The 24704-nt window shown below is 36.8% G+C and overlaps 1 protein-coding gene across 1 annotated transcript in view; it reads right to left on the minus strand.

The window, feature by feature from the left end:
• The window catches only part of SMURF2 (SMAD specific E3 ubiquitin protein ligase 2), a 115704-nt gene that overhangs the window by 10244 nt on the left and 80756 nt on the right, over positions 1 to 24704 (minus strand). The window contains exons 4-13 of the mRNA XM_069541836.1: positions 24150 to 24283; positions 23198 to 23263; positions 21497 to 21581; positions 18707 to 18790; positions 15818 to 16020; positions 13491 to 13575; positions 9468 to 9626; positions 4030 to 4222; positions 2642 to 2745; positions 256 to 370 (exon numbers count right to left, since the gene is read on the minus strand). Coding sequence (XP_069397937.1) covers positions 256 to 370; positions 2642 to 2745; positions 4030 to 4222; positions 9468 to 9626; positions 13491 to 13575; positions 15818 to 16020; positions 18707 to 18790; positions 21497 to 21581; positions 23198 to 23263; positions 24150 to 24283 — 1228 coding nt within the window. The remainder of the gene's footprint in view (positions 1 to 255; positions 371 to 2641; positions 2746 to 4029; positions 4223 to 9467; positions 9627 to 13490; positions 13576 to 15817; positions 16021 to 18706; positions 18791 to 21496; positions 21582 to 23197; positions 23264 to 24149; positions 24284 to 24704) is intronic.

Below are 24704 nucleotides of genomic sequence, written 5' to 3' on the forward strand. Positions count from 1 at the left end.
TCCCTCTTGTGGACAGCAATGTTACTTCCAGTTGGGGCTACTGTAAACAGTGATGCGGTAAACCTCCCTGGACCCAACTGATGCATCCACTCATCATCACTTATCTAAGAAAAACTTAAAAGAGGACTTGCCAAGTCCAAGGATGTGACTTCAACAAAGCCAACAAACCTATGTCATAGACTACACTGACATTTAAAGATGAAAAAACATTGTAGGTCATAAGTCAGTTCATATCATTATAACCATCAATCATACCGGATTAACTGCAGAATCAGGATTGATCTGCAATGTATAGATATCATCTCTTGAATACTGGAAGAGGCCATAATAAGGATTCAGCATTTCATGTGACAAGAGATATAACCACTCCCTAAAAAACAAGATATGCCACAGGAATTTTTTGTTAATAAATATACTTTTACTAAGATATGCTATTAATTAATGTTAGCAAAGAAGTTTTTAATAAAACAAAATAAAGCACGAGTAACTAGTTATGTAAGATCACTTTAGAAAAGTATACTAACCCATGGAGCTCAACCCCATGCCCTGTGACAACCTAGAGGGGTGGGACAAAGTGGGGGATGGGAGGGAGGTTCAAGAGGAGATAGTATACCTATGGCTGATTTCTGTTGCTGTATGGCAGAAACCAACCAACATGGTAAAGCAATTATCCTCCAATTAAAAATTTAAAAAAAGAATAATCTACCACGCCCCAAAGTAAATGAAAAACCCTTGTTTTATTATACTGAACTCATGTCTCACTCAATTTTAGGTAATTTTACGACATTTTCACATCAGCGAATATAATAATAATATCCAGAAGTACTATCAGATGCTGCAGCCCAGTGGTCTGTTACTTTCAATTGCTAAAGAAATTTGTGATCCATGATAAATATAAAATGAAGGGAAGAATATGGTTTTATTTCAAAACCTCCATGTGGTCCCATCCATAGCACCCTGATCCTCTCCAATCGTGGCAGTTTTATACTAGTTTATACAACATATAACATTCACACATAACTAATTCATGTCTTATTGTTGGTATGGTTTTAGTAAGAAAATTTCACTATCCATTTCCACTGTCTGTTTTGTGTAAACCCTAGAATAACCATGATAAACATGTACGTGGGGAGAAACTACCAAGGCCTGTGGTCTAAGTGGGAATGAAAGGGCAGGCCAGCACTTCCTGGGGATGTTTCATCCCACTTCTTGGTTTAAGCATACATCAGTGTTTTTAAAACCTATAATAACCAGTTCTATCACCTTAAACTGATTAAATCATTTACATTTTTCAAAGTATGAAAGACCACTTCTTATCTTGGTGAGACAGAAATACAATCACTAGTCTAGAACTTTAGGTGACGTCCGAGTCTCAACTCCTGTCATTCCTCAGCTAGGAAAGGCATGTAAGTGGTATACTCTGATATTATGGATTAAACAGGGGAATAATATAATTTTAGGAAATGCAGTGAAACACTATTAAAATAGTTAAAGGAAAACATTTCAAAGTTCTATCATTTGATGGAGTCTAAATCAAATCATTATGTTTAATACTTGAAAAGTCTATAAATTAAAAAGTGAGATCTCCAATAAGCAACTTTCACACCTAATATGTCTTGTATTATTTTTATGCATATATGTGTTTTTTAAAGGCTTCCCTGGTGGTTCAGTGGTAAACAATCTGCCTGCCAAGCAGGAGACTCAGGTTCAGTCCCTGGGTTGGGAGGATCCTCTGGAGAAGGAAATGGCAACCCACTCCAGTATTCTTGCCTGGGAAATCCCCATGGACAGAGGAGCCTGGTGGGCTCCAGGCCACGGGATTGCAAAGAGTTGGACACAACTGAGCATGCATGCACAGTGATCAATTCTAAAAATGCAAACTAAGGAAACTATCCATTTGCAAGTAAAAGGGTCACAGAAAAAGTTTACAGGTAAAAACAAGTAATGCCAAATAGCAATTATGGGACCTGGTGGAAACACAAATTTCATTTAGGCTGGATTTAGATTAGGGGAGACAGAATTATCATGATGGCCCTTAAAATGTTTTAACAAAGAAGCTATAATGTTTCTGCTGCATTTATATATAGTGAATTCTCACACCTGGAAACAAAATACTTGATGTATGAATGCAGCAGAAACATACTGAATGTACTGAAATATTCTATGGAGAATTTATGATATATACACATACTTTCAGACACAAACATTCCTTTAACAAGGTTAAAAAGCATGGCAATGGAAGCAAAGGGAAACAGTATTCAGTTTAGAATACACATCATTAAAATCTCAAGACTGTCCCTGACAATGTAAAGCAGAGGGAAGAGCATGTACTGAAGGAGAGAAATGGAGAAAATATCAGGCCTATAGGCCCTACCAATAGTCCACGTAGGGTTGCAGCTAGTTTTCAGAGAAAGTCTCATTGGAAGATATGATCCATTAGGGAGTTCACAAATACTCCACTGGCAGCAGTGCTACAAAATAACTTCATTATGAATGTATGTACTAGGGTATCCTCCATACTGCAGACATTAGGTAACATTATGTTAGAAACTAAATACCAATGAGAAGGTTACACCACAGAGAGTATCTAATTTGCAAATATAAGGATCTATTAGTCATTTACTGCCAAGTATGTCTTTACCTGGCAACCCCTCCATAGTCAAGGCCTTCTTCTCCACGAAATTTTATCATTAATCGCTTCCAGAGATCTTTCGGTCTCATTTTCATGACCTGTCGATATGATTCCTGAAAAAAATGTTTAATATACTATTATTACTACGTGTTTTTAACTCCTGTTTAAACTCTCCTTCCCATTCCACCTACGAAACATATGTTTATTTAAATAAGGTGGAATGTGTTCAACAATCAAATCAACGGATCAACTCCAAGTGTTTGGAACCTCATGGAACTTAAAACAGATATAGTTTAATACTACTGAAATCAATTCCTTTGATAGACATTATCCTTTGATAGACATATTAAAAACCTACTAAAGACTCCATATTTAAGTCCTATTAACTATAGCAATGATACCACATAAAAAAACACAATCTGACAGAAGTACCACATTTTTAAAGTTAGTCGACCTCATCCAAGTGACAGATTCCACCAGAAAGTGAAGGTAAGAAGCAGAAAGTTTCAAAGAACATTAAGTAATTGTTAATGTACTCCTCACTACACTGACAACTTTACATTATTTTAACATTACAAAGGGCTGAGTACAAACAAGGTCAGAACTGTTCTGAGAGGAAAAAGTTCATCCTTTGGGAGAAGGATTATGAAGTCCCCAAACATCTCTTGCCCTGGAACCCTCTAATAAGTGGGCAAGTCCTGCCTTGGACCTCTTGCCACTTATTATGTAAGAACATTGAAGCTGCTATTAGAGCTATAAAATCAAGAGAGAAAAGGACATACCAGAAAGGAAGATTTTCAATAAATTAAGGAAGCAGTCCAACAGTATTTAGACAAAACGATTTTTTTTAATCGAACAGTCCCTTACCTTTCGGAAGAATTAAAAAATAAGGGATGGATAATATCTGTGGTCTTTTAAAATTCATGAACAAATCAGTATCTGCAATGCAGGGACCAAGCTTTACCCATCAGAACCTCTCACACTTCATCCCATTCAAATGTTTATCTTATATATGAAATCTCTTCAATACTACTGCCTTTACTCCCCACAAGTAAGAAGAGAAATTAATGAAAATTCTCCCATTTTAAAGAGATTAAAGTGGAAGTCGCTCAGTCGTGTCCGACTCTTTGCGACGCCATGGACTGTAGCCTGCCAGGCTCCTCTGTCCATGGAATTCTCCAAGCAAGAATATTGGAGTAGGTAACCATTCCCTTCTCCAGGGGATCTTCCCTACGAAGAGATCAAACCCAGGTCCTCCCACATTACAGGCGGATTCTTTCCCGTCTGAGCTACCAGGGAAGCCCTTAAAGAGACTGAGTCCCAATATATACTTGGAAAACAAGTTCATCACTGGAATTTAAACTTTCTCTATATTAAAATCAGACTTGTACGTTTACCTCAAAAATCTCTTCCCTGGAAACCTCAATGCGGCAATGGCCAGCCTGAGGCTGTTGCTGGGAAAGTTCCTGCCGCAGAATCTTTAGCTTCTGAACTAGGTCGCGCTTGTACCGTGGGACTGTCAGACACTCTGTGTCATCAGGGCACAACGACACCACCTGCTGCTGCTGGTCTTTCAGTTGGTTCTGCCGACTACAAGTAAGCAAACATTAGTAAAGAATCTTTTATAAGACTGCAATTATACATTTAAAATAGCACTGCATGCTAAACCAAGTCTATATTATTTCAAGGCTTTATTTTAGTCTTAGCTTGACATTTCTGACAACAATAAACTGGCTCCAGAGTTTATTTCTTAGAATTTATGGAAGTGGACAATGAGAGTTTTATCCAAAAAGCTTTATACAGCTGCTGAGAGCAACTTTCTCAAGTACTGTTTCCATTTTCCTCCACTCAGTTTACCAGCTCTCACTTCAAAATTCAGGCGCATGCCAAACCCTGCGCCTGTTATCTCGAGTCCGTCTCTCTGAAAGAGACAAACAGTTGGAACTGGCAGTTTGGCAGGACCCCTTCTCCTATGCATGCTACAGTCTAGACCACAGGAATGTGGGAAGTTACAGAGAAATGAGCACTTTACAAACAAGTCTAAATGCTTTATAAAGTGACTATTTTTCTTTTCTTTCCTTATTTTTTTTGGGGGGGGGCATGCAGTGTGGCATGCAGGACCTTAGTTCCTTGACCAGGGATCAAATCTGTGTCCCCTGCAGAAGAAGCATGGAGTCTTAGCCAGGGGACCACTAAGGAAGTCCTTATCTTTTTACTGTGGTAAAACACACATAAAATTTACCATTTTAACCATTTTTAAGTATTACAGTCACTGGCATTAAGTACATTCACATTGTCTCTTATGCTGAAGTGACTTCGAACTGCATATACAGTTTACCACAAATACACAAAAATAATCTCCCAAGTATAGCAGAAACATAATTTTTAGAAGGCACATTGCCTAGAGATATATTTATTCTCCTGACAAAAATACTGTAAGCTGCATCTAAGAATTTTTTTTAAAGAATCTTATGATATAATGAATGAGTTAATTTCAGTAAACTGTCAGGAAATAAAAAGTCATGTAATTCACAATTAATGTCTATGCAAATGCTGAATGATTCCGCTGGAATCTAATTTCACACACAACAGACAAGAGTATAATCTTCTAACCTATAAGTAAAGGACAATGGTAGCTATGAAAAAATAAAAATAACTTTCAGTTCTCTAACAAATCACTCAAACTTACTTTACATATAATGGTTCAATAGGTAAAGGCCCAAATTTATACCTAGAACACATAACTATCCAAAAAAACGCAGCTTTGATGAAAATGACAAATCACCATTTATTCTCATAAAGCATTGTAATAAAGGTGTTTTTTGTATACACACACATATATAAATCAAAACAGAATATATTAAAAATACTCTTTAAACAACGTATTAATCCTATCCCCAAAAAAGAACTTGGGTACACAAAGTTAAAGATACAAAACTTTAATTCAAAGTGGATCAGAGACTTCAACGTAAAACCTAAAGCCAAAAGCCTTAGGTGCCAAAGCACAATCCGTAGACAAACAAATGGATAAAATGAACATCACTTAAATTTCAAAGAACCTTTACACTTTTCAAAAGACACTGTTAAAAAAATGAAAAGACAAGTCACAGTCTAGGAGAAAATCTTTCTAAAGCTTATAGCTGACATAAAACTTGTATTTCAAGCATCTAAAGAATTCTCAAAACTCAAAAAAACTCAGTTTTTTAAAAAAGGAGGCAAAAAATTTCACCAAAGAAGATATACAGATGGAAATAAGCCCATGAAAAGATGCTCAACATCATTAGTTACTACAGGAAAGCAAATTAAAACTTCATGAGAATTCTGTAAAGCAATTATCCTTCAATAAAAAATAAATTAATTTAAAAAACTTAATGAGATACCACTATACATCTATTAGAATGTCTAAAATTAAGATTAACCATAGTGAAACTCCAGTACTTTGGCCACCTCATGCAAAGAGTTGACTCATTGGAAAAGACTTTGATACTGGGAGGGATTGGGGGCAGGAGGAGAAGGGGACGACAGAGGATGAGATGGCTGGATGGCATCACTGACTCGATGGATATGAATCTGAGTGAACTCCGGGAGTTGGTGATGGACAGGGAGGCCTGGCGTGCTGCGATTCATGGGGTTGCAAAGAGTCGGACACGACTGAGCGACTGAACTGCACTGAAACCAAGTGTTACCAAGAGCAACTACAACTCTCGCACACTGCTAGTGGAAATGTCAAACGGCATAATCACTTCGAAAGACAATCTGGCAGTCTCTTCAAAAGTTTAACACAAATCTGTCATATGATGCAGCCTAGGCATTTATTTATCAGAGGGAAGTGAGAGTGTATGTCCACTGAAGGACTTAAACATAAACGTTAATGGCAGTTTAGTCACAGCCCCAAACTGAAACAATCCAAATATTCATCAGCAGGTAAACAGATTCATAAATTGAGGTCTATCCACACAATGGAATGAAAAGAAATGAACTATACAGGCAACAACAGAGATGAATCTCAAGTAATTACGCTGGGTAAAAGAAATCAAACGAAAGAGAGGACATACTGTATGAATCCACTTATCCAGAACTCTAAACACTGCAATGTGTAGTGACAGAAAGCAAATCGGTGGTTGGCTGAAAATGAGGTGTGGACTGAACTGTGTCTAAGTAAATAAGTTGAGGGCGTAAGCCTTAGCACCCCTGACTTTGACCTTATTTGGACACAGGGTCTTTGCAGATGTACTCAAGTTAAATGAGGTCACACTAGATGAGGGTGGCCCTAAATCCAACAGACTGGTATTCTTATAAGGAGAGGTAAACTTGGATCCAGAATATAGGGGAGAGGCTGTAACATATTAAGATATATACTTTGGTCTTTGTCCCCAGTTACTGACACAGAACTCCTAAAATGCTTGAAATTTCCTGAATGACAGAGGTGACAAGAAAAGTGTATTCTGTTCCAATATTTGGTCTTTGTCCCTGTTACAAGACAGGGAAGCTCCTAAGTCCCTTAGAAGTTCCTGGGTTTTGGAGCATTTTTTGTTTCAGTGAGGTTACTGTTACATAGTTGCAGGATGGGGCCTGGTCGCAGGAAAGACCAAAGCTTGATGAGAAGCCTAGAACTTTCAGTGCCACGCCCCCCCCCCCCCCCCCCCCCCGCCGCAGCCTCTGGGGAGCGGGGAGAGGAACTGGAGACCGAGTTAATGATCAATCACTCCTATGTGATAACATCTCCATAAAAACCCCTGAATGCTGGTGTTCAGAATGCTGGGTTGATGAACACACCGCAGGTGCCCAGAGGATGAAGCACCTTGCAGCTAAGTACATGCAAGGCCCATGTAGCCCCTCTCCTGTCCTATGCCTCTCCTGTCCTATGCCTCGCTTCCATTTGGCTGTGCCTGAGTTACACCCTTTATAAAAAAACTGGTAACAGTAAGGAAATAATTTCCCTGAGTTCTGTGAGCCATTCTAGCAAATTGCTGAACCCAAGGGTCATGAGAACGCCTCGACATATAGCCAGTTGGCAAGAAATATGGGAGGCCTTGTTGAAACTGAGCCCTTCACCTGTGAGGCCTGATGCCAACTGGGTGGCATTAGACTGAATTCAAGTCCGTAGATGGGGAGAATTGAAATGTTTGAGGAAAAAACTCCCACACTTGGTGGCAGATGTTTTGTGGGTAGACCAGATCGCAGGCCAGGTGAAGACAAGGAACAGACTGGAATAATGGTCCCACAAGTCAAGGAACAGCAAGGTTTCCGGGAACCAACAGGAGCTAGGAGAAGGGCATGTAACTGATCTTCCTTGAGAGATTCCAGAAGGAACCAACCCTGGGCCAGCCTGGCTCTGAACTCCAGTCTCCAGAACTGCCAGAGAATGAACTTATACTATTTTAAACCACCTAGTGTATAGTATTTTGTTACGGCAGCCTTGGGAAACTAGAGAAGGGGTGGGAGGAGGGACCACCAAGAGGCTACAAAGAGGCAGGAGGAAACTCTCGGGGCAGTGGACACGTTCACTATCTCCATTAAGGTGAGGGTCTCACAGTATATAATATGTCAAAACAAACTGCACATAGAAAATATGTACAATTTACTGTGTGTCAATTAAATTTCAACAAAGCCAATTTTAAAACAGTTCATCAAAAAAGTCTACAAATAATAAATGCTGGAGAGTGTGGAAAGAAAAGGGAACCCTCCGACACTGCTGGCGGGAATGTAAATGGGTGTAGCTACCACGGAAAACAGCATGGAGGGTCCTGAAAACACTAAAATGGAGCTACCATATGATCTAGCAATCCCTCTCCTGGGCATGCATCTGGAAAATATGAAAACTAATGCAAAAAGATACATGCACTCCAATGTATACAGCAGCACTATCTACAAGAACCAAGACAAGGAAACAACCCAAGTATACATACTCTCACACACAATGAAATATTACTCAGTCATAAAAAAGAATGAAATATTGCCGTTTGCGGCAATATGGATGGACCTTGAGAATATCATACGAAGTGCAGTAAGCCAGAGAGAAAGACAAATATTATATATGATACCACTTATATGTGGAATCTAAAAAAATAATAAAAATGAATCGATACACAAAGCAAAAACAGACTGATAGACACAGGAAACAAATTTATGGTTACCGAAGGAGAAAGGGAGGGTGGGGAGGGGTAAATTAGTAGAATGGGATTCACAGATACAAACCGCTACACATAAAACAGACAAGTAACAAGGATTTACTGCAGAACACACGGTACTATAGTCAATATCTTATATAACCTATAATGGAAAATAATCTGGAAAAAATATATACATATAACTGGGCCACTCTGCTATACACCTGGAACTGACACAGTATTATAAATCAACTATATTCTAATTAAAAAAAAAAAACAAAACAGGATACATCAAGCCCATTCACAAAGATTTGTGAAAGAGACTGTTTCAGTCCTGCAAACGGGAAAAAAGGATTCAAGCTGAAGGATAAAACTGACAGCAGAAAGTCCTCTGGGATAGATTCAACTCCCCCAGAGCTAGTTCTAGGGCACTTGAGGGGTGGAGGGGAGAGGGACACAGCAGCCTGTCTCTGCAGGTGTACTGGGACAAACCTCTGACACACACTCTTTTTGTAACATTTCAGGACAGGTTCCTACTTAAGCACAGTTGGGATTAAAATATCCAAACATCAGAGTAACATTTGGTATACCCATAAAATTATGTTCAACAAAAATAATTTATAACTGAAGAGAGAAGCCATTCTATCACATTTATTACAAAAAGCATCTATCAGTCTTCTTTTGTTGAGACTCATATTTTAACATGTATTATTTTTAAAACTTACTTTAAAACTAAATGCAAGTTAGCAGAGAGCCGAGGATCTGTAAACTGTGTTGTTCTGTTGTTATGGTCAACGAAATAAACTCTGCCTGTTGCTGTATTCCGGATCTCCCATCCAGGAGGCAATGGACCAAGCTCTTCACAATTGATGTTGCTAAGATCCCTGCAAAAACAAATATAAAATAAAAAATACCTCACTGATGGGCCTGCTGAGCCAAGCAAGTGTAAATGACACAGAACAATTCCATGAAGTCTGAGAAAATGTATTGTTTCAGAAACTTGAGATGTTGAGCTGGAATCTTTAATTCCCAGTGGTTTAACAAACTTGCTTATTCAAAACCCAATCCATAAATGGCTCAGAAACTTATCACACAGCCTACATTTTTAGTGAGTTCATTCCTGGGTTTTAATGTAATTCAGGTTTTAAATTAATATAAAAGCAATCACAGCATTTGCCAACAGAAACTGTACTTCAATACTTGTCTGAAAAAACATTGTTTTCCAAATGTCAGTGATATAAGGAATTACATGTTTTCTAAAATTTCCCTTCAATTATTTCTTTACCACGCCATAAAATCTGTGTAAATGTTCATTCCATGATTAATTTTAAGCTCTTCAATAAAGCAAAACTGGACATATTATTAAAATTATGATCCTGAAAATAACTACAGCATATGTTTTAAAGGATAACTGCTCCATTTTGAATTGTAAAAGCTATAAAGCTAGTGAACGGAGAATCAGTTTAAGACACCTTAGGAAGAATGTTCTAAGATTCACTGCTATGTAAAAAGCAGCTAAAGATTTTTAATGGAGCAAAGACCCCTGTTATTGTATCATAGGCATGCTCACTCAGTCACATCTGACTCTGTGACCCCATGGACTGTAACCCACCGGGCTCCTCTGTTCATGGAATTCTCCAGGCAAGAATACTGGAGTGGATACATTTCCTCCTCCAGGGGATCTTCCTGACCCAGAGACTGAACCATGCATGTCTCCTGCATTTCTTGCACTGGCAGACAGATTCTTACCACTGAGCTACCTGGGAAGTGTGTTATTATGTCATACTTTCTATTATATAGGACAAAGATTTATAGGACCTTAAAGAATGAAATAAAAGCAGCATATCTAATATAAATTTGAACTGTAGCCAATAATTATAATGACAAATCCCATCAGTTTTCCTGAAATAACCTCTTCTTGGTCCTAGTGAAAATACAATGATGGGCACCCATAGATTTGTTGGAACAGTGATTTCTGACCTGTGCTTACAGAAGCCCCAGAGATTTTTCTGCTTCAGAACAACTAAATATTGGAAAGAAGAAACTATTTTGAGACACCGCTAATCTTCAAAGGAGGCAAGGGAAAAAGTTCCAAGAATCCTCCTCAATTTTTTTTTAAGTGAATTGAGCTGGAGCTGGTACCTGAGAGGCAGACAGGTAGAGTGCGGGCTGCCAAAGAGCAGTGATCAACTGGGAAATTCAGCCTCAGGCCAGAGGCAAGGTTAGAAAAGGAAACCTGGAACTGCCCCACTGAGAACTCAAAGGCAAGATGAAGCGATTCCAGGGAAAACTCCTCAATTCTCACTTTAGGTTCACAGAACTCCAACCAATTAAAATCAAACTCACAATTAAAGATCACCAAACACTTCATTCAGAAAGGAATTCATGGTGACTGGGAGTCAGCAGAAACAAAACCACGGAATTAGATCCCCAAGTACTATCAGAGATCAAAAAGAATAGCTATGAAAAGCAGTGTTAGAAAAAAGTAATAAAAGGGAACAGTTACAGAAACAAACTATCACTCAGAGATTAAGAATGAACAGATAGATTTTTTTAGTGGAACTTTTAAAATGAAAGGTAATTACTGCAATCAAAGAATGAATAATTCTTTTGCTATAATGCAGCATTTGACCTTGTATCATTTTATTCAGCATTTCATAGATTTACAGTCATACATGGAAGAACTCTAAAGAACTGATAAGCAGCAGCAAACTGTAAACACTCTATGTGGAACTGGGACGTGATTAAAGGAAGATGGTATGGTATCAAGACTACATAGTCAATATGCCACAGAGTGAACAAAGCATCGTTAATCATTATTTTAAAGGGAAATACAAAACATTCTGAAATGGGACTTCTCAGGTAAATCTAAGTTTACTGGGTATCTTTAAATAAAGCTAGTCTTAAAAGTGTCTGCGTTACACTATTTTATAAATGTCTTTGACTAGTAATAATATTTTAATGGAATCTAAATATTTATAGTCTGCTTCGATAAAAGATTCTCCATACAAAAGACATTTATTAAAGGAACTTCGTGAACAAAAGATATATATTTTAAGATAACACTTTGGAGCATAGAGACTAAAGAAAAGAAACACATAATCCAGAGCATTTTTTCTTAAAGTTATTATTCAATATTCAATATGAAATATTCTTAAATCCTTATAGAAACCCCTTACTCATTAATGAAAAACTGACGCTGTTTCCTTAGGAATAAGAACGTATTGCCAACTGCGGTGCCAAAATCTCTCTCAATTCCAACTTCTGGTGCCGGCTTAACATACTCCTCTTTCAACAGGCAACTCAAAATCAACTTTCACACTACTGTAAATTATTTAGTTTTAAGAATCATTTTTCTTCTAAATGATTTCCTTACATTGACTTACAATGACTTTAATTTTATAGAAACGTTCAATATTGACCTTCAACTTGATAAACAGAACCCAAAGCACTTCTTTTAATAACTTATGTAATAAAACTCTTATTTCTAAAAATTAGGCACTTGGATTTTTTTCAGTGAGCTTATTAATAAAACAATTTCTTTTCTTTTTTAAAATCAACGGCTTATATCATGAACACACAGAAATGGCCACCTTGACACAATTATTAATGATAACACATTTCCTTGGCTGCCACTCTCAAAAGATTCTAATTAAGCCCTATCACAAGTAAAACATTTTGGGAATTCCTTGGCCGATTAGGCAGTTTTCACTGTTGGGGCACAGGTTCAATCCCTGGTAGGGAAACTAAGATCCCACAAGCCACAAACCAAGGCCAAAAAAAAAAAAAGTAAAACATTTTCATTATAATAGCTTTACTTATAAATAAATACAGTATCAAAGCCATCCAAAATCAGCTAGTCACATCTGTTTTTAATTAAAAAACATGACTCTTGACAGAGCTCTGAGTACAAACTTTATGCAGAAAAAGATCTGACTCTCCATAGGACTTTTTAAAGAGAGGAATGTTGTATTTAATATATAAAATATCCTCATCTTATAAAGGTGTATGTGCAGCTTACAAAGTTGATTTAGAAACTCACTTAGAACTCAGCCTTTTTTTTGCAGCTTCAACTGGACTGCTTGGCACTCTCCATCGGTTCATTAGAAAATAATTCAAATAGCTAGTGGCTTAAAATGCATTATTTGATACTAAAATGTACTAGAAATTATGTTAAACTACTGAATTGATTTTGTGTCATGTCATTTTCTTGAAGTTAAAAGATAGCTGACATTTTGGTTGGTAAATGCATTCGACAATGCCTGCAGTTCAAATACACAAGTTTTGGCATTTAAAATAAATTTAATTTCTTTTAATTGAGTTATTTCTCTTCTATTTTAAAACCTGAAGATTGATTATACTTATGTAAAGCTAAAGTAAACAAACCTTTAAAAAAAAGCCTAACCAGAAATAAAAATATCAATTTACTACCCTTAAGAAAAATGTTTTTGTAAGGTTTCCATGTTTCCCCCAGGTCATTTTTCAAACTCTTAAAAGACTCATGTTTCTGCCTTGATTTTTTTAAGGGGGAAGGGGAGAGGAACCAGGGACTGGTTGGGGGGCAGGGGGTAGGGCACTGGGATATGCTTGCAGAGAAGCTAGAACTTTCAACTAAATGTCAAACTGAAAAGATGATCCGAAAGAGCCAAACTTTTACTATTTTAAGGAGTTAAAGATTAAATAATCAAATAAGTGTTCAGTGAAACGGATATTCAGTGGTACAAAGGGTATTCAGAATGTGTTCTTACCTAGGCACTCTTGGATCATGCCACGTGCTCACGCCAGTCTGAGTATGTAAGAAATACACCTGACCTTGCTGTGTTGTCCTCTGTTCTGTAAAATTAGGAGACACTAATGATAAAAACATTCAAAATGTCCAAATCAAAAACAGCTATAAACACTAGGACATAATAGGTAAAATTTCCAATTACCAATCTATTTTATTACAAAGGAATTGCCTTACTTGTTCTGAACTCGGAACACATTTCCTCCTGGAAACAATCTTATAAATGGTGCTGAGGGTCACAGGCCAGCTATCTAAAATATGGCTCATATATTAAACATGTTGCAATGGAAAATAGAAAAAAAACTGTCATAGTACCAATAATTAAATGAAACAAACATGAAATTATCTTTTGTTTGTCTTAAATGCAGAGACTAAGGGGAACAGAAGGGCTCAGAGGAAGAGGCCAGCCAACTCTGGGGAGATTCTCAGGGGATTTGTAGTAACTTTCAAAGAGTTAACAGGCTGGGAATGCTTTTTAAATAATGCCTAATTTTATATCCAAACTTGTTATTTTTTTCTTTCCCTGAGAGAAGTGTATTCTCAAGTCTACACTTGGACTCCGACTAAAGCAAAACCAATGGAATACGAGAGAGATACCCTATAGTCAAAAATAGGCACCGATGGAAAAACAACCAAGTTAGAAAGAGAAGACTAAAGGCCAAGTGTGCCTACTGGAGAGAAAAAAGTCACAGGTAAAATTAAGTCAAAACCTTCGGGAAGAGAGTGAGGAAGCCAGAAAAGAGAAGGAATCTGTACAAGGGCGTCTCTACTGGGGTTTCTTCAATGGTGGTTTTCGGTCTTTATTTATTTATGCTTTTCAGCAACAGAACTACTTAAAAAAAATCTAATGAAAAATTCCAGTATATGAAACAATAAAACTATTGCTAATACTTATTAGTATACATTTGTTCACAAACTTGTAATAAAAAACAATTTAAACTTTAAACTTTTATAAATGCAAAAATGTTTAAAACTGGTTCTGCACGACAGCTGCAATAATCTCAGCCTTGGAACTCATGTTTTGCTATGTTTCAGTTGTACAAAAAAAATTTTTAATTGAAATCACACAAATATAAAAGTATGACTCCCACACTCCAAGCCGCTTGCCTTATAATCTCAAAGAGAAATGGCAGGCAATACTACATTGTAATGTCTGAACATTAATAATGACTGCTGAATTTTACTAATGTTAACTTCTCATGACATTTGTTTCTTATAACAAATCTACATGAGTGGTACTAATATTTCCCCCTTTTTATATAAGATAAAACTGGAGGCTCAGAGAGGTTAAATAATGTACCCAGAGTCAAACAACTATTAATACCATGTAGCAAAGACAGGATTTGAACCCAGGTCTGCCTGTTTTCCAAGCTCCATGCACTAATCACTGTGCTTTAAGTTAACCTGTATGGCCTAGCACAATTAACGGGGAAAAAATTTTTTTAATTAAAGAGTTAAAATACTTTATAAAGTCAGAATGATACATTTAAGTTTTAAAAATATTCTAGAGTAAAAATAAGTTAGATCAGGCAATTCCCAATGTTGGTCACTAGGTGTCATGACCAGCCCACAAGAGTTTATCTAGAGGTTGTGAAAAGGGCAAGGGTGTAACTAACTTGGTTAAGTTTTTAACAAGAGAGTCCAGTTGAGTTCATACTACAAGAGTTTACAAGATGAGATTAATTTAGGAAGTTCTGTCCTCAGCTACAAGACTCATGTCATCTTTCACATGGAATTCTAAAATTTAGGAAATTACATAAGATTATATTTTTATACAAACATAGAAGTGACTAAATCATTCACAATAACCCAATCAGATAACCCCAAACTATAGACAGCACAAATATAATACATAAATACCATCACAAACATGCTATTTAAATCATTTCTAAATATGTATGCTCAGAAAATTACATTCAGCTCTGACTTCAGAGCCGTTATCAAGAACACCGGCCTCTCTCTTTTTACAGCGCCTGTGCACAAAGCAGTCTCGCGCTGCTTCATGCACTCCTCACAATGCCTTCGTGAAAAGGAGAGGCATTGTTCATCTCATTTCACTGTAATGGAGCAAAAAGGCTGAGCTTAAACGACTAGCCCAAAGTCAAACTGTTGTTAGTCTTCTATCACTTCAGAGACTTATCAGAGTTGGGGGGTTTTACATTTACTTTTATTTTCATGCAGAATTCCTAAACCCAGATTAATAACTACTTTAAAAGCTGATTTTCTGGCTTTCTTAGCAAGTTTCAGTCAGTAACACACACTTTATTTTTCCTCTGGTAGTTGTCATACCATAGCCTTCCGGTAGGTCTGGAGGAGTATGTAAATGTGTCCTGCTCATGTAATTTCTGTGTCGTTGTGACCTGACTCTTCTCTCTGCCAGTCTGGGATCTGAAGACTGTCCACACGTTGCACCGTTTGTTCCACTAATTGGAGTGTTCTCATCAACAAAGCAGCTAAGAGGTCTCCCAGGACTAGAATACTCAGATGCCGGTCTATCAAAAAGTAACAAGGGAAAAACCTTACTCAACTCAGATATCGGAAGTAGAGTTTATAGACAATGTGTGTACTGCAGTAACAATCGCTTCCAAGAAAACAGAATGATTAATACAAACATGATGACTTCAAGAAACTCTAAATAAAAGCAAACCAGAAGTCGCAAAGCACCAAAGAAACCCAGGTGATAAGCAGATTATCAGTTACAGATTAAAATCACTTTGGTGGTGGTGGTTTAGTCACTCAGTCGTGTCCGACTTGTTGCGACCCCATGTACTGTAGCCCACCAGGCTTCTCTGTCCTTCGGATTCTCCAGGAAAGAAAACTGGAGTGGGTTGCCATTTCCTCCTCCAGGGGATCTTCCCGACCCAGGAATTGAACCCAGGTCTCCTGCACTGTAGGCAGATTCTTTACCATCTGAGCTACAAGGGAAGCCCTTACTGATCTTAATCACATTTTATATGAAATCTACATATACTTGCAGATGTGTAAGTATACTTGGCTCAGCCACAGGCCACTTCAGACCTGTATTTCCATCATTCTCCCGTGCTGCCTCTGCCACACTAACTCTCTTCCTCCTCCTCAATCCTGCATGTTGTTCTACCTTCAGTGCCAGAGAGCAGCCCTCCCTCCTATTTAGGGTGATTTTTTTCTCCTATTTTCTCCAGGCCAGACTCTTTTTTGTCATTCAAGTCACAGCTTAAGCTTAAGTGCTGCCTCTAAGAAGTCATTTCTGACCATCAGATCTACTCACCCAGGCATTTGATAGTACACCACCTTACTTCCTCAGCAGAGCAGTTAATTTTGGTGTTTTCCTCATTTGCAACCCTGTTTCTGCCCGTCTTCTCCCACTAGACTATTTATTGAGAGAACAGAGTCTGCCTAGTTACACACCATAAATATTCCCGTACCTGGAACAGCACTCAGCATATATTTAAGAGAAGTAGTTCAATATATACTGAATAAAGGAAAGAAGACAGTTTGTCACTTCAAAGAGCTTCCAGTCTCTTCTAGGTCAACCAAATTAAGAGGATAATCAAGAGTCAATTTTTAAACTAACATTTACAATCAACTTTATACATGTGAAAATTAAAGTCAATTTTATCAGGTAAATGAGGAAGAAAGGGACTTCACTAAAACACTGACACAAGCACACATTTATTTACATGGAGATACGATAAAACAGGTTCTCCTGACTTCAGTATAATCCTTGGCTGTTTAATACTAGAAATAAACTCTCAAATAAGCATTTTTTTAAATGGCAACATAAGCTAGGCTTTTATCCAAGAATCACAGTGTAATAGAGAAGACTTAGTGACTCAATGAGTTAAGCAATTTAATCCCAATAAATAAAAGTTTTCCAGTGGTCATGTATCGATGTGAGAGTTGGACTGTGAAGAAAGTGAAGAAAGCTGAGCATCGAAGAATTGATGCTTTTGAACTGTGGTGTTGGAGAAGACTCTTGAGAGTCCCTTGGACTGCAAGGAGAGCCAACCAGTCCATCCTAAAGGAGATTAGTCCTGGGTGTTCACTGGAAGGACTGATGCTGAAGCTGAAACTCCAATACTTTGGCCACCTCATGCTAAGAGTTAACTCACTGGAAAAGACCCTGATGCTGGGAGGGATTGAGGGCAGGAGAAGGGGAAGACAGAGGATGAGATGGCTGGATGGCATCACCGACTTGATGGACATGAGTCTGAGTGAACTCCGGGAGTTGGTGATGGACAGGGAGGCCTGGCGTGCTGTGATTCATGGGGTCGCAGAGAGTTGGACACGACTGAGCGACTGAACTGACAGCTAATGCGAAGCATTTGATGTTCTATGTCTGGGGTCATTCTTGTTCAGGGAGAAAAAAACAGTAGGGAGCAAAGCAAGCGCTGAGTAAGTACAGGTGGCAAATAAACTTTTTTCTTATTCTGAAAAGTAAAAAAAGGAAAGCCAGCCACTTATCCTGTTCATTTTCAGTTACTTAAAGAGCTTTCCTTGAAGCTTTCAAAAATTACCTTGCATCCCCGTCTTTACACATTAAGCTCCAGGAAGGCCCTTCTGCATTATTCATTGTTATAGCACAGAACCGAGCATAAAACAATTTAGTAAATTCAATGATAGCTGTTAGCACTGTCCTGAACACTTTTCATCATGTTCCCCCTTACTTTGCTAAATCTTCATATGCTTCAGGAGTTTTAGTTCAGAGATTCTCCTCCTTCAGAGTCTTCCTTTCCAAGTTCTACCATTCCCTTACCCCCAACTCTAAGTCAAGTGCCTCTCCAGATGGTCTCAGACCATCTGGTCCTTCTCTTGGTCATAGACCTCACTGGACACACTACAGTCATCCCTCGACATGACTGAATAAATGGTGATCCCTGTACACATATTTTGTTACAGCCATTCAATAATGGACTCAAAAAATTTAAGAGTCGCAGGAGTAAGATGACTTCTCAACGTATTCATTTAGCTCATTTAATAAATATTTACTAAATACCATCACAGGCCATGGAGCTACAATAACAGGATAACCTGCTAAGCAATCTTTATTAAAAATAATAGAGGCATCTGCTGTAAGATCTACTGATCTAGAGCAGTTTACCCCAAGGAAAGAAATCTGATAAAGCTGACATATAAACAGAGGGTGACTTCAGGAGGGTGAATAGCACAGACTCTGGAAAGAGATTCTTATGTTCTTACCGTGTTGGGCGTTCCCACTGCGTAGTTCTTGTTATGTGGTTTAGGTACTGGATTCTTCCAGAGGCAGTTCGCCTTTCTTCCCAGCTTAAATAAAAATATTGAGAGATAAAGCAGTAATAGGAAGCCAGACATGGAGTGGTTTTGGTGCAACCCACAAGACATTTGTTATGAATCAGCAACGACAAATTGAAAAAATAATACACAGAATATATAAATTGTTTCAACTTATTTTACAACTGTACAATATGTCTTCTGGAATGCTGAAGCTTTTAAAATATTTATTCTGAGGAGTGGCTATTTTCTATCAGCCAAACTGAGAATTTTTCAATGATGTAAACAATGCTCAATTATTGATAATGATACTAATTCTCCAGAATTTAGTGAGGGGGGGGAGTCCATACTAACAATAAAAATTACACGTAATTTTAATTAAATGTAACTAGAAATGTGTATAAAAATCTTTCCAAAACATTTAGGCTACCCAAACTAATTTTTTAATCTTCATATTTTTATTTTCTTTTACATATTTTCTATCAAAAGTTACGAATGTTTAAAAAATTTGAAGTACAGCTGACATACATTATATTAGTTTCAGGCATTCAACATAGTGGCTTGACACCTCCATACACTACACAATGATCACCAGGATAAGTCTAGTAACCATCTGTAACCAAAGTTATTACAGCACGGCCTATATTCCTTATGCTGTACATTACATCCCCATGACTTACTTATGACTGAAAGTCTGTACCTCCCAATCCTCTTCACCTGCTTCATCCATTTCCCTCCCTCTTCCCGCCCTGGCAAAGCAATACAGAGTTTGCTCTTTGTTCTCTGAGTCTGTTTCATCTGCTTGCTTTGTTTTTCAGTTTCCCCATATAAGTGAAATCAGGTGGCATTTGTCTTTCGCTGACTTACTTCACTTAGCATAATACTCTCTGGCTCCACCTGTGTTGTTAGGAACGACAAGATCTCATGCCTTTCTTACGGCTGAGCAATATTCTCTTTTGTGTGTGTACACTACATCTCCTTTACCTATGTCTCTGTCAATGGGCACACAGGCTGCTTCCATATCTCATCTGTAATAAATAACGCTACAGTGAACAAGGGGATGCATATACCTGTCTGAATTAGTGTTTTCCTTTTCTTAGGATAGATGCCCAGAAGCGGAATAGCTGGATCATACGGTAATTCCGGTTTTAACTTTCTGGGGAACCTCTATACCATTTTCTGTAATGGCTGTACCAATTTACACTCCCATCTATGCCATACAAGAGTTCCTTTCTCTCCATAACTTCAGCAACATTTGCTATTTATCAAACTAAATTTTTAAAAAGCAAAAATTTTACTTCTTCAACCTTATTAATTAATATAACAAAAAAATTAGCTAAGTGACTACAGTAATGTTAATATTCCACCAAGCCATTGGCAAAAAAAATAGAAAATAATAAGACACTTGCAGGTTTCTCCCCTCTGTGATTAAGGTTACAGTACAATGATGTGGAACAAATTCAGAATAACTAGTCTTACACTTTTGTAACCTCTCAATATTGATTAGTTATTTCATCCTAAACTTCTCCCTCAAAAGTACCATAATTTATCTCACATCCATAAAAATTAACAGGTACATCAAGAGTCTAAAATGATCTATAAACAGACTTAAATTATAGCAATTTTTTAACAGTTCACACAAAATGAGTAAACATCATAGCCTGGACTTGAAATTTCATGTGAAAATAACTTAAATCAAAATTTAAATAAATTATACATTTAAAATGGATATAATTTATTATACATGTAAACTATACTTCATGGAAGTTAAAAATACTTTGAAAATTAAAAATAAAACGGTAAGATTTCAGAACTAGTATCAAACAAAAATAGAGAACAATGACAAAAGCATAAACTTCAGAATCAAAAGACTTAAATCTGTGTTCCAGTTCTGCCATTTTTATGTGGCCTTTGGCAAAATACATATCTTCTCTGAGTCTCAGTTTCTTAAGCCTGTAAAACGCATGAGGGTGGTACCAGTAGTAATGGTAGTAGTAATAGTAGCTAATTATTTATTTATTTACTAAATCGTAGCTAATTATTTATTTATTTATTAAGCACTTGCTATATGTAAGACATTGTGCTGAGTGCTCTACATGAATGATTTCATTTCATCCTCCCAAGTATTTAAGGCATGTACACTACCATCATTATCTGCAATATAAACCAAAGTTTACAAAAGCCAAATGAATGGATTGAACTTATAAAGCTAGCAAACAGAATGGTAAGGATCGAAACCCTAATGGTCTAACTCCAGAATCACATGCTATGAGAATGAAATATTATGTATATCATGTAATGATAAATCATATAAAGTGCTAACACTTGTAGGCTCAATAAATGTTACTATGTTATTGTCATTACTATTACACAAATTCTGTATCCCATCCCTTTAAATAGAGCAATGTCTCAGATTCAGTATGTATATGCCATGTTTTGAATTTAATCAAACAAAAAAGCTTTTGTTTTGAATACGTAATATTCACAAGAGATTTATATCTGTCAAGCAATTTGATTTTTTTTCCCAGTCAAAACTCTTAAGTAAAACAAATGTAACATATCTAATTTGTTCATAATTAATTCATATATTATTTTATGAATCTGTTGTAATAAGATTCCTCACTAATTTTCTAAGTGCAAGGAAAACCAGGACTTTGGAACTGATCAGCAAATTTCTAAAGTATAAACACCAATTTATTGCTCATTATTTTAAGGATATTATCAATGAATTTAGCTTACCCATCTGGTAAATCATTATCAAACAAACGACTGCAGTCTACCACTTGTCCTCCTGTGCCTATTCGGTCTCTGGACTGAAGGCTTACTGTTAAACAACAAAAACATCACTAAGAGTCACAGAACTAGAAAGAATTACTGCAATTTACAACACTGCTTTTTAAAAGATATCTGGCTTATTAGCTCATTTTAATGGTTAAGAATGAACTCTAGTTTCTACTAAATTCTGCAATTTCTCTGTGCATGATATTTTTCCCTTTAAGGTTTTCTACCTTTTATCATATTCTTGGAGGAGAGTCCATGAACTCCTTTTCTTCCTATCATAATGGGGCAACACAAGTCCATGCTGCTGCTGCTAAGTCACTTCAGTCATGTCCAACTCTGTGCGACCCTATAGACGGTAGCCCACCAGGTTCCCCTGTCCCTGGGATTCTCCAGGCAAGAACACTGGAGTGGGTTGCCATTTCCTTCTCCAATGCATGAAAGTGAAATCACTCAGTCATCTCCGACTCTTAGTGACCCCATGGACTGCAGCCCACCAGGCTCCTCCGTCCATGGGAGACTCCAGGCAAGAGCAAAGTCCATGAATACACTTGAAATATAACACATGAAAGGTATGCTTGTGTATTTCACATTTTTGAGTTTTTAACTTCCTTTTCAATCTAAGAATGACAGGAATTAGGAATAATGCTGTAGTTTAGATACTTCCTTGATACCCACAATAGGGCTTTTGTTATGATGCTACTCTGGCAACTCCCTAACCATGACCCTAATTCATTGCCTTCTAAATTTAAGTCTTTCAATACTTTCTGTAACTAAAACCTCTCTAACAGGTTCATATAAGGTAATCCTTTTTTTTTTTTTTTAATATATTTTGGCCGTGCCATACAGCATGTGGGATCCTAGTTTCCCAACCAGGGATTGAACCCATGCCCCTGCATTGGAACCACGGAATCTTAACCACTGGACCGCCAGGGAAGTCCCACATACAATGCAATCATTTATTCTAAATTCTCCTCTATAATCAAATGGTAAGATTTCAATTGCATATTTCTCTTCTAAGAAGCTTCAAAGGAGCCCATCTCAGTGTCCTATACTATTCTAGGTATCTTGATCAATCTTAATCTATCAATTCTTAAGATAAGTTTCAGGAAATTTTATATAACGAGGTCAATTCAAGATAACCCCACTAGTCCAATAAGTGCCTATGAGTAAGGGAGCAATTTTTCTTCCCTTTCTCCCATCAGTGCTATACTGCTACTCCTCATCCTATTTTTTTCAGTTAGTAAAGATTATTTTAAAACCATAAAGTATTAAACTAGCTTTTCTTACTCAAAAACTAGTTTGAGAAGATCTTGATTTATCCCAAAGTTTTACTGTATTTGTATACTTTAAAAAAATTCCTTCCTAAAGGATCAATAGTTCTTCACATTAGGAGCCTATTTTTTACATTATTTATATTTTGTTCCTTTTTTAAAAAATTAAGTTGGCCTGGACTCTGGATCCAGCATTCAAATAATTTTACATGACTTATTTAATTCATGCCAGTACAATGAAGCTACAAAAGCTACAGTTATAGTACTTTGATTTAACAGGTATTTAGAGTTTGCTGTGCTAAGTTAAGTTGCTTAGTCGTGTCAGACTTAGAGTTTAGGTCAGCTTAAATGAAACCCAAATTCATATAATTTTCAGTTCCACACTTACCTACTATCTGTCCTCTAACTGTATCATTGTCATTTGGCCCAAGTTTGCATAGATCCAACCTCTGATCTATTTCAAATCAACAACAAAAGGAAAAAAAGTAAGTTTATTCTAACATCTATAGAGTAAGAGTAAATTTCTACAATCCATTGGAAATTGGACCAGTCATTTCAAGAATTTTTAAGGTTTAATGATGAAACAAATGTTCAAAATTTTAACTGCACACATAATATTAATATAATGTCTCAACAGAAGTTTTGACAAACTCAGATTTCAAAAACCACAATACATGGCGCCAACGAGCAGTTACTTTTTCTCCAAAAATTTCGAAACACTTTAGTCTAAATCTTAGCTTGCCACTTGATAGTTTGGTTCTTAAGCAACTTATTCCTAAGCTTGATTTTTTTCAGGTGTAATTAGAGTACTTACCACATATTAAGGATTAAATCAGATAGTTATGTAAAACTCTCAGCACAGTACCTGGCACATAAGTGTCCAAAAATATTAGTTGTTGTCATTATTTTTATCTAACCATTTCAAATAACCCCCTGCCCCAACACACAACATAAATATTAATAAGAGGGCAACTATAAACTAACAAAAAGGGTTTGAGTCAGTTCTGGTACTAATCAGTTAGAAGCAACTCACTTCTTCTCTCATGTCTCATCTATAAAAACAGGCATGACACTGGCCTGACCAGTTACAGTAAGGAACAATGTCAACCACTGTATGTTGGTTTTACTTTGGTTACGGCACTCGTAACAATTCTTAACATGTTTCACTTCTTTTGAAAAAGTCAACAAAATAAATTTAGACCAGGAATTTTTATCAATGTTTCAAATATACAGGGGAAGTTAGGTTTCAGACCCCTGCCTCCCCCATCAAAATATACATATACATATATATATTTAAATTTGTATATTTAAATTTTTCAGAGCACTCGTTATCTACTCACAACCAGTGTCTTTGAGGCGGTTGATGGCATTGGAAAGAAGACGAACACAACCAAGAAATCCAGCACCTTGTTTTTTATGGATCTTCTTGTGATTCCATACACTGATCGTAACTGAATCAGACTTTCCAATATACCTAAAAAAACCAAAATGACTGCATGAGTAACTTGGTAACTATGAGTAGTTAATATAAAAGTTTTCTTTCCTTTTTGTTGTAGTCCAAAGTCACAAATGTTTAAAATATGGCTAGATAGCACAAAATATGTTTGAATTCAATCTATCCACAGGACTGAATTTTTTTTAAAAAAAAGCTCAAAAGTAAAGTCTAAAAAGAATTTTTAATATATTCTTCAACACATTTGCCACGTTCAGATTGAGTAACAATTTTTGTTAATAAAGGAAACTATTTTAGTAGCTAGTGTCACAGAACTCTATGGAAGTTTATGATTATTTCTTTCCAAAAACAAAAATCTGAGAAGAACTTATCACAGTCACATTTTAAATATATTTCAATGACATGACCTATTACCTCAGCGAATACTCATTTCATTTTCAAG

The sequence above is a fragment of the Ovis canadensis genome, chromosome 11 (assembly GCF_042477335.2).
Source record: "Ovis canadensis isolate MfBH-ARS-UI-01 breed Bighorn chromosome 11, ARS-UI_OviCan_v2, whole genome shotgun sequence".
In the NCBI taxonomy this organism is placed as follows: Eukaryota; Metazoa; Chordata; class Mammalia; order Artiodactyla; family Bovidae; genus Ovis; species Ovis canadensis.